This window comes from Sceloporus occidentalis, unplaced genomic scaffold, assembly GCF_023333645.1.
Source record: "Sceloporus occidentalis isolate IW3139 unplaced genomic scaffold, rSceOcc1.0.p SCAF_6, whole genome shotgun sequence".
NCBI classification, from domain to species: Eukaryota; Metazoa; Chordata; class Lepidosauria; order Squamata; family Phrynosomatidae; genus Sceloporus; species Sceloporus occidentalis.
In genome coordinates this window covers 51043572-51057341 of record NW_028316986.1, presented here as the reverse complement: position 1 = coordinate 51057341, position 13770 = coordinate 51043572, and the positions used below count along the sequence as shown (strand labels likewise).

The 13770-nt window shown below is 39.7% G+C and overlaps 1 protein-coding gene across 1 annotated transcript in view; it reads right to left on the bottom strand.

Moving 5' to 3' along the window:
- Positions 1–1724: 1724 nt before the first annotated feature.
- Positions 1725–13770, bottom strand: part of BTBD9 (BTB domain containing 9) — a 302994-nt gene continuing 290948 nt past the window's right edge. The window contains exon 12 of the mRNA XM_089529598.1: positions 1725–1824. Within this exon, the coding sequence (XP_089385724.1) occupies positions 1750–1824 (75 nt within the window). The 3' untranslated portion in view covers positions 1725–1749. The remainder of the gene's footprint in view (positions 1825–13770) is intronic.

The following is a 13770-nucleotide window of genomic DNA, read 5'->3' as shown; positions in this document are numbered from 1 at the left end:
CAATAGAAATGTGCTGTATATGTGTTTACTATTATGATTTCAATTGCTGCCACGCTTGCCTTTTATGTATGTGTTGAACTGGCATTCTTTTGTTCACTCCCTTTTTACAAAGCAAGCAGTTTTATTCCAACATGTATTTTATGTTGTCTTGCATTTTCCCAGAACTGATTTTTTGACCATGAAAATCAAAATTAGAATTGCACTCCTAGCCTGTATAGTGTGGCAGTCAAAGCATGACTGAAGCTACTTGGGGCATTTGTGCCTCCAATTACAAGTGTTTAGCTAGAGGAATTTGCTCTTTTTAACCTTCTTGTTGAATGCAGCTGAGGAATTGCTGACAAAAAGCCACACAGTTGCCCCTTATAGGTCCTTTCTTAGTTGTTACTTATTGTCAGCTTCTTTCCTCTCAGAGCACGGTATCTTCATATAAACATGAAATGAAAAAAATGAACCTCTGTCAGGACTAAACTGAATTCAGAGCTGAAACTGACAAAATGGGTAATTAAAGAGAGATTCAAAATGCCATTAACAGACTCCTCAAGAGTAATAACTGGTGCAGTCAACAGGAAAAAATGAAAGAGGAGAACTTGGAAAGCAGGAAGCTGTTAATGAACATTGTGAGTAAATACTGAAGAATCCCATGGGAATAGCATTTCTAGAAAATCCAGTGCTATTGTATATTGTAGTGCATTGAATCAACATTTTAATTCTGCTTCTGCTGTTTTACAGAAAAGCAGGGCAACTGCAGTGGTAAAGGTCTCCAATACAGAAGCAAAGTTTTGGTAAAATTTGATTGTGACTTAGCACATTATTAAGTAGAGTTTTATGAATCTGTTTAAATTATAAAGTCTTGTCAGTGTTAATGTGTCAGGATTGTTAATGTACATATATGTCCAGTTAATCCAAGAGCTGCAAATACTCCTTTTGTTAAATCACTCATTTTTATAGACTTCTAGGAAGCTGTCTGGATATGGTCCTGAAAATGTTCCACTGTATGGTAAGAGAGCCTTCAAAAATGCAGTGCAAGAGGATCTTGTAGCATCTTTGAGAGTAACAGAGAAAGAAGTTGGTAGCATAAACTTTCATAGACTAAAGTCTACATCAGATGAATTACTGAAGTGGCTAGGATCAGAGCTTTATAGCTATGAATGAGCTGGTGAATGTGTGAATAGCAATAGTAATGCAAAACTTGTGGGTATGGTGATGAGGTGAGGAGCTGAGTTTTAACAATGGTCATTGAGGTACAAAGGCAGGAGGAAAGTTGTTGCCTAAAGCCAATATGAGTGGATAACTATATGAACCAAGGAGGGAGTTACTGAAATGTAGTGTGATCCTGGCTGGGAATCAGAAAGAAAATGTGATGACCAAGAGAGCCCTCATGAGGCTGGGATATTAACTAGTGTTATAATCTGTGTAGCATACCAAGAAACCATTGTCTCTGATTAATCCACATCAGTGGACTGGAGTTTGTGGATACATTCCTGCTTCTCTTTCCAATCTTCACACAGACAGACAGCACATTCATTGTAATAAAGGTCTGTCCAAAGCAGTGAAATGGTCACATTTAGAGAGATTGATACAGTAATACAAACCTGTCGATTACCCTGAACAACAAAGTGATATTCAGCACCATCCGAATATTATTCCATACAATTTGAGAGACCAGCCTCCATTAACTAATTTAATATAGAGATTTCTTCTACCAGAAGAACTTACCACACAACCCAGTCCGTCAATGTTGACATGACATCAGTGACAGAAAATGGGCATGGCCTCAGGTATCTGTGCCTTCGTTGCATCCAGAATGAACTCTTGAAGTGCTTTCTGCATGTATTAAAGAAAGAAAGAAAGAAAGATCAATTATTGCAATTGATTCAGGAATCTTGGAACTGGGCAATTAGAGGATTTTATGCCAACCTTATTCCAAATGCATCAATTGCCTATTTGTTGGGGTCTCACTTTTATGCCTCTACCAGGTTACTTGAAATATGATTTTCTATGTTTAATCCTCTCTGAACCCTGAAGAGATCTTCAGCAAATCTTCATTTCTGTCTTGTCCCTATTAGAAATGGGTACAGATGGGTGCTAAGACTGGGCCTTCTCAATGATCATGACACAATTGTAACTTGCTGTGTTGATTAAGGGAGGCTTTGAAGGAAAAACAGTGAGGGAAGCTGCGGAAAGGTGTTCACTTTTTGAAGGATGATTGATGCACCTGTTCACAGGGCTGGATGTTCTGAAGAATTTGGAGTTTGAGTATGTAGCCCATCCACTACTCAACAGATCTTGCTCAGTCTATTTCCTGTTTCCAAACCTTAAGAAGAGTTTGAATTGAAGGAAATTTTCAAATGATTCAGAGGTGATAGCAGCAGCAGAGCAGTAGTTTAGTGACCAGACATCAGGAGAGAAAATTGTAAGAGTTAAAGAAACTTGGAAAATGATATGCCAAGTGTGTTGAACATTGGAGTGAATATGTGGAATAGCACGTACATTTCATGGTTCTACATCTTTCCCTTCTTGGTCAGGACAAGAACTTTTCAGCATACCTTTGTAATTTAGAGTCTTGGGCGGGTTCTAGACCACCATTTCGGACGTCCTCAGGACGTCCCATTTTTAAAAAGGGGCGTCTCTTCTAGACGCCCCTTTCCCTATCACAGACTCAGTCCGTGACAAATGGCGGCGGCCGTTCCACACAGCTGCCGCCATGTTTACGTCTTGGACGCATAGCGTCCAGACGGGTCGCGGCAGTTATGACATCGCGGGTGCACCATGGGCGCCTCGCGACGTCATAACGGCGCCGCAGGAAGAAGCTCCATTTTGGAGCTTCTTTTTTGCTCCGCGAGGGAGTGACACGATTTGTATGCTGCGACTCCCTCGCGGAGCAAAGAGCAGTGCTGGGAGACCGCCGCAAAGCAGCAGTTTGTAACGCCTCCCTGTATATTCAACAGGTATTAAATGAAACCAGGGTTAAATGCATCTTTAATGTATCATTCCTTTTTAAAAAAAAAATCTTTGGGTTTTGTGCTGTTGGTCATATTTATAACTGTCACATATTACTATTCTGATTTTTTTTTAGATTCCAACTTTTTATATTCTTTGCTCTGTGCCTTATTTTGTTCAAGTATTTTTGAGTGTTGTTGTTTTAATTGTAAAAAGTAGGATATAAGTGGAGGGAAGGGTAAATGTTTTTTTTCCTTAACGTGGGAGACAGTGAGCCTGTATGCCTGGAATGTGGAAAACAGATTTTGTGTGTGTGTGTGTGTGTGAATATACAGCACTTGTGGGTTTATAAAACAGGCATGTATTGAAAAATCCACAGTGGAGATATTTAGATGAAATACTAATGAGGTATGTTCCAGTTAATTAAAACACCGCCCTTTGTAACCATGTTCAAACAGACCAGAAAGCCCATTTGTGTGTTTCATTTTGTTTTGGTTTTCTCTTTCTCCTTTCCCCTTACTTTGCTCCTGGCAGTCTCTTGACATTGCTCCAGGGCCTGTAAAATTAAACTGTTTCAAAAGGGAATTCTTTCTGTGCCTTTGTTAGGCAAAGAGATGTTTGTTTTCTTGTAAATCAAAGGCCTGGGGGAAGCAGAACTACCATGCTGTTTGGGAGTAAAACAAACACAAATTGCATTATGCTTGCACATTTTCACACACATCAGCCAGCATCCCACTGAAGCTTTGAGTGAAAGCCAGCCAGCCCTGGAATTACATTGCCCACATCTGTCCCCTTGGTTCTATACCCATGGCCTCACTATCCTCTTGTGGCTGTGGTCTTTGAGAAGGTCATTTCATTACCATACATCCCTGAAACATTTTTTTCTCCTTCCCCCTCTCTGGTATATGTGGGGGCTGCACTTATGCCTATAGTGTGAATGCTATCTTTCAGCAGTTGGACAGATATGTCTGAGCAAGAAACATTTTCAGCAGCCTTCTCTGTGAACAGAATGCCAAAGGAGTTGAATCAAGCCGGGTCTGCACAAACTGCGGGCAACCATACCACCTCTCTTGGCAGGTAGAAACAGTACAGATTACTTTAGAAAAACTCTCTTAAAAAATAATCCAGGTTGACACCACTTTAACTGCTGTGGGTCAATGCTATGGAATTCTAGGGGTTGTAATTTGATGGGGCACCAGAGCTCTCTGGTAGGGAAGACTAAATGCCTTCCAAAACTACAATTTCCAGAATTTTGTAACATTGAGCCATGGCAGTTAAAGTGGTGTCTACCTGGATTATTTCTGGAGTGCAGACACGGCCAAAGAGGAAAGACCGCAAAGAACATTCACGTGTTAATTTCCCCTGTATGTACCATTGCAATTTTATTTTTTAAATCTGTGAGTTTGCAGTCATGAAATCTCTCACAAAAAGGGTATTGCAATCCATGTTCCTACCATTTTGTTTCCTGTTTGTGCCATGTTAGACCTTGTTTTTCCTCTGTATGTTCCTGGTCTGATTTTGATGAAACTAGAAAGGTTGTTTTGCAGGCTGTTCCATTTCAGACTTGGGTGGAGGCATGTGAGTTTGGCTCACATGACTGAATCCATGTACAAAACCAAATAATCTCTTTATATATGGGAGACTAGTATATTAGGTGAAAGGGTTCTGGCAAGGCCTTCTACCTTGATGTCCTTTAATGTGGAGGAGTATTCAGATATGTAAATTCTCACCTCAAATGGTACAGACTTTTTCAGTGAGAACTAGGCCTTTCTATTGTCTCTGAAGACTTAATTTGGTTATCTTTTTGTGACTTGTTTTACTCTATCACTTTATAATTATGCTAGCTACAAATTAAAGAACCAGATTGTCTTCTATCCTCCTTCAAAAAGTTGCTGAACAGCTTTTACAATGTTAGTATGAAAAGAAGATAATATAGTTAAAAGGGCTATACAGTACCTATCTGCATTTAAGGTAACGTGCGGCTGAAGGTTTTCCATGGAATTATAGAGCTGGAATCCTTGTCTACCTTTCATCTAGAACAAAGTTTAGCAATTCTAGGAGAAATTCTGAAATGTCAGACAGCCAGAATCTGATTGTATTTCAAGGATTCCAACCATCCCCAGCCTCTGCCATTATAAGAACTGAATAATTCGCAACCACATAATATGCCCAGGCATACCAAGGCAATGAAGACTGCAAAATGTACATCAATATACATTGGGAAGAGGTACTCTTGAACTTATAACTCCCAGGCTCTGTCAGCCAGCATGGCCACTAGAAGTTGTAGTCCAAAAAATGGCTTTACCAACTCCTGTTTAAAGTTAATTTTTTGCCTTTGCCTCCTTCAATTTACTCCATTATGGTAGGTAATGTAAATAGGAAGGGCTTTGGGGTAGCAAAAGGCTGCAGAAATAGTTTGACCCCCCCCCCTTAAACATCCATGGCTCAGTGCTATAGGATTCTGGGAATTGTAGTTTCTTGTGGTACCAGAGCTCTCTTGACAAAAGGAGGCTGAATGGTCCACAGAGCTACAGTTCCCAGGATTCCATAGCCTTGAGGAGGAGGAGGAGGAGGAGGAAGGGTGCCTTGAAGGGCAGAATTGGGGCAGAGGAGGAGGAGGAAAGCTGAGTCAGTGGCCATTAGGTCTGCCTTGTTTTTGGGGGGTTTCTAAATTATTTTTAAAAATATAAAATACTTATTTTATTTTATTAATTTTTATTATTGCTTTTTATTTTTTATTTTATTAATTTTTATTATTGCTTGTTTTATATTTTATTACATTAATTTTTATTATCAAATATATACACCCCTGCCTTGTTTTTTGTTTTATTTTTTCATTATTTTTTATTATTGAATATATGCAAGTGCATTTTCTGTGTATTTATGGCGCTTTGAATGCTAACAAGTCTGCCTTTCCTGGACAATTATAGTGGTGATGATGATGATGATGATGATGATGATGATGATGATGATGATGATGATATTGATATCAACAAGCCTCTGAAGCACAGCCAATATAACTTGCTGTGATTTTTACAAACTCATGCGCAGTGAAGAAAAACCACAGTCCCTTGACCAAGTACACACTTCTGACAAGTACAGTTGAACCTGAGGGCAAGTACATTTCTGCCATCTGTCTAGTAATAATGCCAAAATGTCCTCCATTTTGATCATGCCTAATAAACATGCATTTATATTAACATTTTTTTAAAAAACCTCATTTTTTTGCACATCCTCCATTTTTTAAAAATGTGTCCTACATTTGAAAATGTTGCCCTACATTTGTCCCGGTTTGGAGGACCTGACTTATGGCAACCCTAGGTCAGAAGGATTAATTAGAGTCATGGTCAGAATTAGTTAGTATATGAGAGGAATGAATGAGAGGGAGTGTGAGTCAGGATTTAGAGGTATTAAGTAATTTGCGATGCTATGTTCAGTTTCTGTTTAATACATCATTTTTGTGTTATATGCTTTTGCGTCAGATAATGTTACTAAGGAATATTAGCAGAAAACCTCAGCATTGATGGAAGCTGAGAGATTAGTGGGTGCCCTCACCCTTCTTCCCACCTGTAACTTGCTTTGATAAGTTAATTCTTCAACTCTTGATGAGTGTCAATAGTTTATTTCCTTTTTAAAACAGCTAATTATTTTTGAACTTTCTTTTAGGTGCTTTAATAAATACACTGAAGGAGAAAATGGAGTTAATTTGATTTTCTTGCTTACTCCATATTTGGCATCACCCATTTACTGGCTGGACTACTGGGCAGAAAAGTGCTATCCCTGGTGAAGTTTAAAGGTGGGCCCTTAGAAAGGGTGGCCATTTCTTTGGGTGTATATACCCTTATAAAGTTTGTTCATATATCCAGAATACAGGTGTTATTGAAAACGAGTGTTGATGGTGGAGCTTCTAAGGAATATAGGAAACAGGCGTTTCTTTCACCGTATGCTGCCTTACTGGTTTGAAAGCAAAGAGACACCAGTTTGCTTTAGTTATAAATACATTTTTTCTACTCTTAAACCAAGGAGAGTGAAAATGGTTCAAGAAAGACAGTCCGTCAAGTAATAATTTCAAATAATGGGTCTTGATTTTCGTGCTTCTTGACTAATATGCTCTTCTCAAAAGATAATATTGCATGTAGCAAATCTATCTTTAAGCATTTTTAAAGTAAATAATCTGCACTCTCTGATGTTACTTTTTGGGGATGAAGAAAGCACATAGTTGTTCATCTGTTTTGCTGATTCATTGTGATAGGATGCAATCCAGATAAATATGAGTTGTCTGAAATTTCATTTACATGGGATGAATTACGACAATTCATCATTTAAAACTACTATCTTTGGCTCTATTGTGTTTGTGGGGGGGGGGGGGGGAGAGAGAGAGAAAGTGAGAATCAATATTGTCATCAGATGTTTTGTTCCAGAAATTAATAAGAAGATTATATTTCCCTGCATTCAGTTTATAAATTATATTAAACATCATATGAAAATGATATAATTTTGTAAACAAAGGTATTCTCCATTATATACCACACTGTATTGTATTTTAATCATTCTGAGATTCTGGGAGGACCTGCTGGTTTCCCAAGTAAACCAACGTACATACTGCTGCTATTAGATTTCTTGTGTGAATTGTAAATTGACTGTTTCAGTTTCTTTCTTTACATAACTACTGATAACTTTATTGTTTACAGTTATGGGCCTTTGCAGTTGAGTACCCTGGGGTGGGGGGGGGGGGGGGATAGAACATTCATAAAAATGCAAAATACAGAATGAACTAATTGTGTCTAAAAGAATGTACCTAAAATGGCTAAAATTCCTAAAAGTAACATTTATAATAAAATTTCTTTTCTAGTACAAAAGGCAGACTAATTGTCCCCCCCCCCCCCCCTGCATAACTAAGTAAAACTGTTTTCAGATCTGAAGATATCTGATATGTTGTCAACTAGTGAATCATGGACAAGATTTCATTTCAGCTTTGCTTGATATTTTGGCTGCTAGAGACAAGTAAGGATGCCAGTCTTGACACTTCCAAAAAACATGTGGAGAACTATGATAAATTAGACTGAATGTGGTGTGGGATGTCATTGATATGTGATCTTTAAGAAGGTCTTTAAATTTACATTCACCCCAATAGATGGTTATAGCCAACATCTGATTATGTAAGATCACGTCTTTGTTCCATTTGCCCCATTTTTCTTTAAAAATGACATCTGATGGTCCCAATAATGCTTGATATATCTGATTTTTGAAAAGTCAAACCTTGGGGCAGCTAACAAGAAGACAAATAGCATTTATGTCAATGATGTGAAACCTTAATCTGTACATTTACTGGACACTGTATGTCTTTGGTGTTGTGCTCCATTTTGGTTGTATCACTGCATGCATAATTCAGTAAGAATTGTTCCCAGGAGAAGCATCACCTTTCTTTGGAGGAGCAATTGAGACTCATGCACTTCATCACGACTAGCTGGAACATCAACAGCACCTGCATATTCCTTCGCTCCCTCTGGGCTTCCCTTACCTTTTATTTCATGGAGCTTTAGCAATTTGAAATAGCTGTGATCCACCATTTTTTGATACAATAATCATTTGGCCCTTCCCTTCTGTATGCATGAAAATAATACATTTGGACATGGAATGATTTTATTCACAACAGTAACTCTGGAATGTCACATACACTCAGCAAGTTGTGACTAAAGGTAGAGCCTTTTTAAAGAGATTTAATTAGGCACTCCTTCTCCAGGCTGCTGCCCATAGAAAGATTAGGACTATAAACCAGCAAGGTCAATAGTAAGGAATGATGGGTATAATAGTCCCAAACATCCAAAGGGCAACAAGTTGTGGAAAGCTGCATTAGACAATTTAAAACCCAGAGAGCCCTGGAGAATTAGATTCTTTCATTAGGTCTTTCTCACTTCAAAACATTGTACTGAATCTGCTGCAGTATATTGTTGTTGTTGTTGTTCCCTTCTTTTACCCAAAATTGGGAGTGATTGTAGCTCACAATTTGAAAGAACAATACAATTACAAACATACAAAAAGTGAGCATTAAAATAGAATTCAACTGTGAGAGTACTAAAATAAGTCATACAATAAAAGAATAAAATGCTATTTTAAAAAATAAAAGCTTTTAAAAACAGTTATTAAAACATTACAGCACCCTAATCCATATTTTTTTAAAAAAACAAAAAAATCTGTTTTAAAAACTTTTCGCTTTCTGGATAAAAAGGTTTTAGCCTGCTGCTAGAGGGCAGGCTACAAGGAGGGGCTATTATGACTTCCCTGGGAAAGAGTCTAAGGGTGGCCATGAGAAGGCTCTTTTACATCCTGCCCTGCAAAAGCAGTGTACTTGGCAGCCCATTGGTGAAGAGTTTGCAGAGCACTTTGCAGATAAAACCACCCTGATCCTCTCTGGCTTGGATACTGTAGTTGATGCAGGTCTAGTAGATGTAAGTTCCCCATGCTTGTCCATTGTTATTGGGCATGTGTCCATTTGTGAAATCTGAAGGTGTGAACTTGGAGAGGTGAGAACCACCATGTGCATATTGGACTCATGCCCATCCTGGCGACTGAAAGCAACCTGAAGGTAATTGGTGGATTGGAGAAGGGGAGTAGTGAATGCCTCAGTACAGCAAGGCAGGTTCCCATCTAGTCTAAAAGAGGCTGTAGTGAGGCCATTATTGAAAAAAACTCCCCGGATCCCACCATATTAGAGGACTATTGATCAATTTCCAGTATTCCCTTTTTTGGCAAAATAATAGAACATGTGCTGGTCTCCCAGCTCCAGGCATTCCTGGATGAAATGGATTACCTGGATCCACTTCAATGTAACAAGGGTTTTTGTATTGTTTCTCTAATCTGAGTGGTACTTCTCATGTCCTCACTTTCTCTTAGGTGGTATCTCCTAGGTGATATTTAACTAAACAAAATAATGTGAGAGTGTATGTGCATGTTTTAAAATATTTTACAACAGGTGGCTTGCTGTTCTTGTGTGCCTTTATGTCATTTTAGACTAATGCGAACTCATTATGGGGTTTTTGGGCTGGGAGTATGTGACCCAAAGTCACTCTGTGGGTTTCCATGGCTGAGCGAGAATTGAGCCCTGATCTCCAGAGTCCAATGCTCCAATCACTATGGCACAGGCAGCTACTGGATGGTATTGTGCTGAAATGGTAGAATATATAAACAACCACTTAGAACAGAGCAATAAAAGATTTAAAGGTTTTTTTAAAAACAGATAAACCGAGCAACTGTCTCTAAAAGAATGCACAGTTAGCATTTCCATTTAATGTGTATATAAATTAAAAGTGGGATTGTCTGACACTGAAAAAACCACACCAATGGACCCAGATAGGCAAGGGTCATTGCAAAAGCTACTGGTCACAATTTATTACAAAATCTATGCAACAAGGCAGAGCACATTGGATTTCTCAAGAAGCCTTCATGTATTGGGAAAACTTTAGTTGATGTTGAGGTAAAACATGCCAATCCAGCCCAAATGTAAGAAGAAAAAATGTTTTACCTTTGTTGGAGGTCAAAACCTCAAATAAGAAGGTCCCAATCTACTGGCTTACTCTTTAGGATTCCCCTGTTGCAGCTATAATGCAGTATCTTAAAATCCAGAAAACATCCAGGGGTAGCCATGTTGGCCATATAGCAAATGCAGTAAAAAATCTAAGGAACAGTGATATATTTTGCCTACAAAGGGGCCTGTGGCCTCAAAGGATGGAGGCATATTGGATTGCAAAAGAATTATCTTTTTAATGTAGCAAATGGATATTAAATTTCCTGGACTTTGAGAATCTCCCAGTGCCACATGGCCAGAAGAAGGTGCCAGACTGCAAGATATGCCCCTCTATACCATCTTAACTAAGAAGAGAAACAGCAAAATGCAGGCCTTTGAGTAATCCCTTCCATTTTTTCCCCTCCTGTTTGGTTTGTAACACCTTGCCTGATGAAGAAGCCAGTGAAACTTCAAAAGCTTGCAACATGTATATTGTGCATTTTGGTTGGCCAGTAAAGCTATCACCTTTTGGTGGATTTTTGATTAGATTTGCCTCCGTTCTTCTACACTTGGACTAATCCTGCTGCAGGCCTGTGCTTATATCCAAGGTGATGAGCTATTAACATTATTAAACGCGTTACATTGCCAACATTGGTGCAGAGCCTGAACAAATAGGTTTTAACATCACTGAGACTACCATTTGTGTTTCCATATGCTTGATTTTATCTGGTTTCACAAAATGTGACTGTTTTCCTCTTAACTCATTTCTGTTCAAGGGTAGCAGGTTAACTCTTAGGTCATCCATAGAGTATCTCATCCAATGAACTCCAACCTAATCTGGACAACCTAACAAAATTTTTCATCATGATTAACTCAAGTCTGCACATTCTTGCTCAGGCTCCAATCATGCCAGAGCTTTTAAAAAAATTATTATTATTTTACTATAGTTCCCAGAATTGTGCACTTTTGGGGCTGCCAAAAGTAATTCTTTCCAGTCTTTGAATTGCACTATATGGAGTTCATTGGATTATTAACTTTATTAACTTTAACTTTTATTTATAAAGCGCTGTAAATTTACACAGCGCTGTACATACAATCTTTTTAATTGGACGGTTCCCTGCCCTCAGGCTTACAATCTAAAAAGACACAACACAAAAGGAGAAGGGAGTGGTGGTGGGGAAGGGGATGAGGGCCAGCAGTTCTTCTCTACCTCCAAGGCCTGGATCAGGGGAGATGGACTGGAGGGAGGGCTTGGCTTCTTAATGGATGGTTAATCTTCTTCCAGGGAGGCCTGTTGGAGCTAGCCTGCCTCTCCAGTAGGATAATACATATAAAATACATAGCAATACAGGAAATGATTCAATAAAATAGGCAACAAAAGAACATCAAATAGCATGTGACAATTATGCAATGCCTGGGAACGCTTCTCTGAACAGGATGGTCTTCAAATCCGTTTTGATGCTGGTTAAAGAAGTGATGGCTCTTGCACGCGGGGGAAGAAGGTTCCAGGAATGAGGGGCAGCAAGTGAAAAGGGGCGAATCCGAGATGGGGCAGAGGAAATCCTGGGCTGGGACAACAGACCTTGACTACCAGAACGGAGGGACCCGAGTGGGAAGGTGAGGAGAAATAAGGTCTGATAAGTAAGGAGGAGCCAGCCCATGGAGGACTTTAAACATCGACAGCATGAGCTTATACTGAATGCGGAAAGGGAGGGGGAGCCAGTGAAGGGATGCCAACACAGGAGAGGTGGTCAGAGCAGTGGCCGGATGTGATAATGCATGCAGCTGAATGCTGGACAGAGATTAAAGGACGGAGGTGAGAAAGAGGAAGCCCAGCCAGGAGGACGTTACAGTAATCAAGTCGTGAGACCACTAGGGCATGGACCAGGATCCTGGCAGTAGAGGCAGAGAGATATGGTTGGATTTTGGCAATATTGTATAGAAAGAATCTATAAGCCTTGGCTGTGGTCTGGATCTGAGGGATACACGACAGAGAAGAATCAAAGATAAAACCAAGACTGCAGGCTTGATGGACTGGTTGAATGTTGTCCACAGAGACAGAAAAGCAGTGTTGAAGGGTGGACTTAGGAGGAAAGACAAGAAGCTCTGTCTTGGACATGTTGAGCTTCAAATGCCGATGGCGCATCCACTGCGAGACAGCGGTGAGACAAGATGAAACTTGTCTTGCTGGAGAAAGGTCAGGGGTGGAAAGATACAGCTGGGTGTCATCGGCATACAGATGGTAGGAAAAACCAAAAGAGCTAATGAGTTTACCTAAGGACAGTGTGTAGAGAGAAAACAGAAGGGGACCCAGAACAGAGCCCTGGGGAACTCCAACAGATAAGGGAACAGGAGATGAAGTCTGACCACCTGCAACTACTGCAAAAGATCTGCCAGACAAGTAAGATCTAAACCAGTCGAGAACAGAGTCTGAGAACCCAAGGTCAGAGAGTATGTCAATTAGGAGACAGTGATCAACGGTGTCAAAGGCTGCAGACAAATCAAGAAGGATGAGAACAGAGTAAAGGCCATTAGCCTTGGCCTGTAAAAGGTCATTCGAGATCTTAGTGAGAGCTGTCTTTGTAGAATGCCTTGGGCGGAAACCAGACTGGAAGGGATCGAGGATGGAGTTGGCTTCAAGAAACTCAAGACAGCGAGAATAAACAACCCATTCCAAAACTTTAGAAAGAAAGGGAAGAAGAGAAATCGGACGATAGCTAGACAGAGAGGAGGGGTCAAGAGACATTTTTTTCAGAATTGGGGAAATGAGAGCATGTTTGAAATCCGACGGGAAGGAGCCTGTAGAGAGAGAGAGATGGAGAAGCAAGGGGAGAAAAGAGGGAGCTATAGAAATTAGAACACAAGTAGGAATTGGATCAAGAGGACAAGTTGCAGGTTTGCAAGAGTTCAGAAGTGTAGAGAGTTCATCCAAAGAAGCAGGAGGAAACACAGAAATTTTTTTAGGCGAGGACGATAGAAGATTATGAGCAGAAAAAGAATCAGGAGGGACTATCTCAGAGCGAATAGTGGTAATCTTTGAGATGAAATAATTAGCAAAGTCATTAGGAGAGAATGATGAAGAGACAGGAGAAGAGGGAGATTTAAGCAATGTGTTGAAGGTGGAGAACAAATGCTTCGGGCACCTCTCATTGGCAGAGATCAATGATTTGTAATAATTCTGTTTTGCAATAGACAGAGCGCATGAGAAAGAAGAAAGAATAAATTTGTAATGGATAAAATCAGCCCACTGTTTGGACTTTCTCCAAAGATGTTCAGCCGCTCTAGAGCAGGATTGGAGAAACTTGATGATGGGGGTAAGCCAGGGC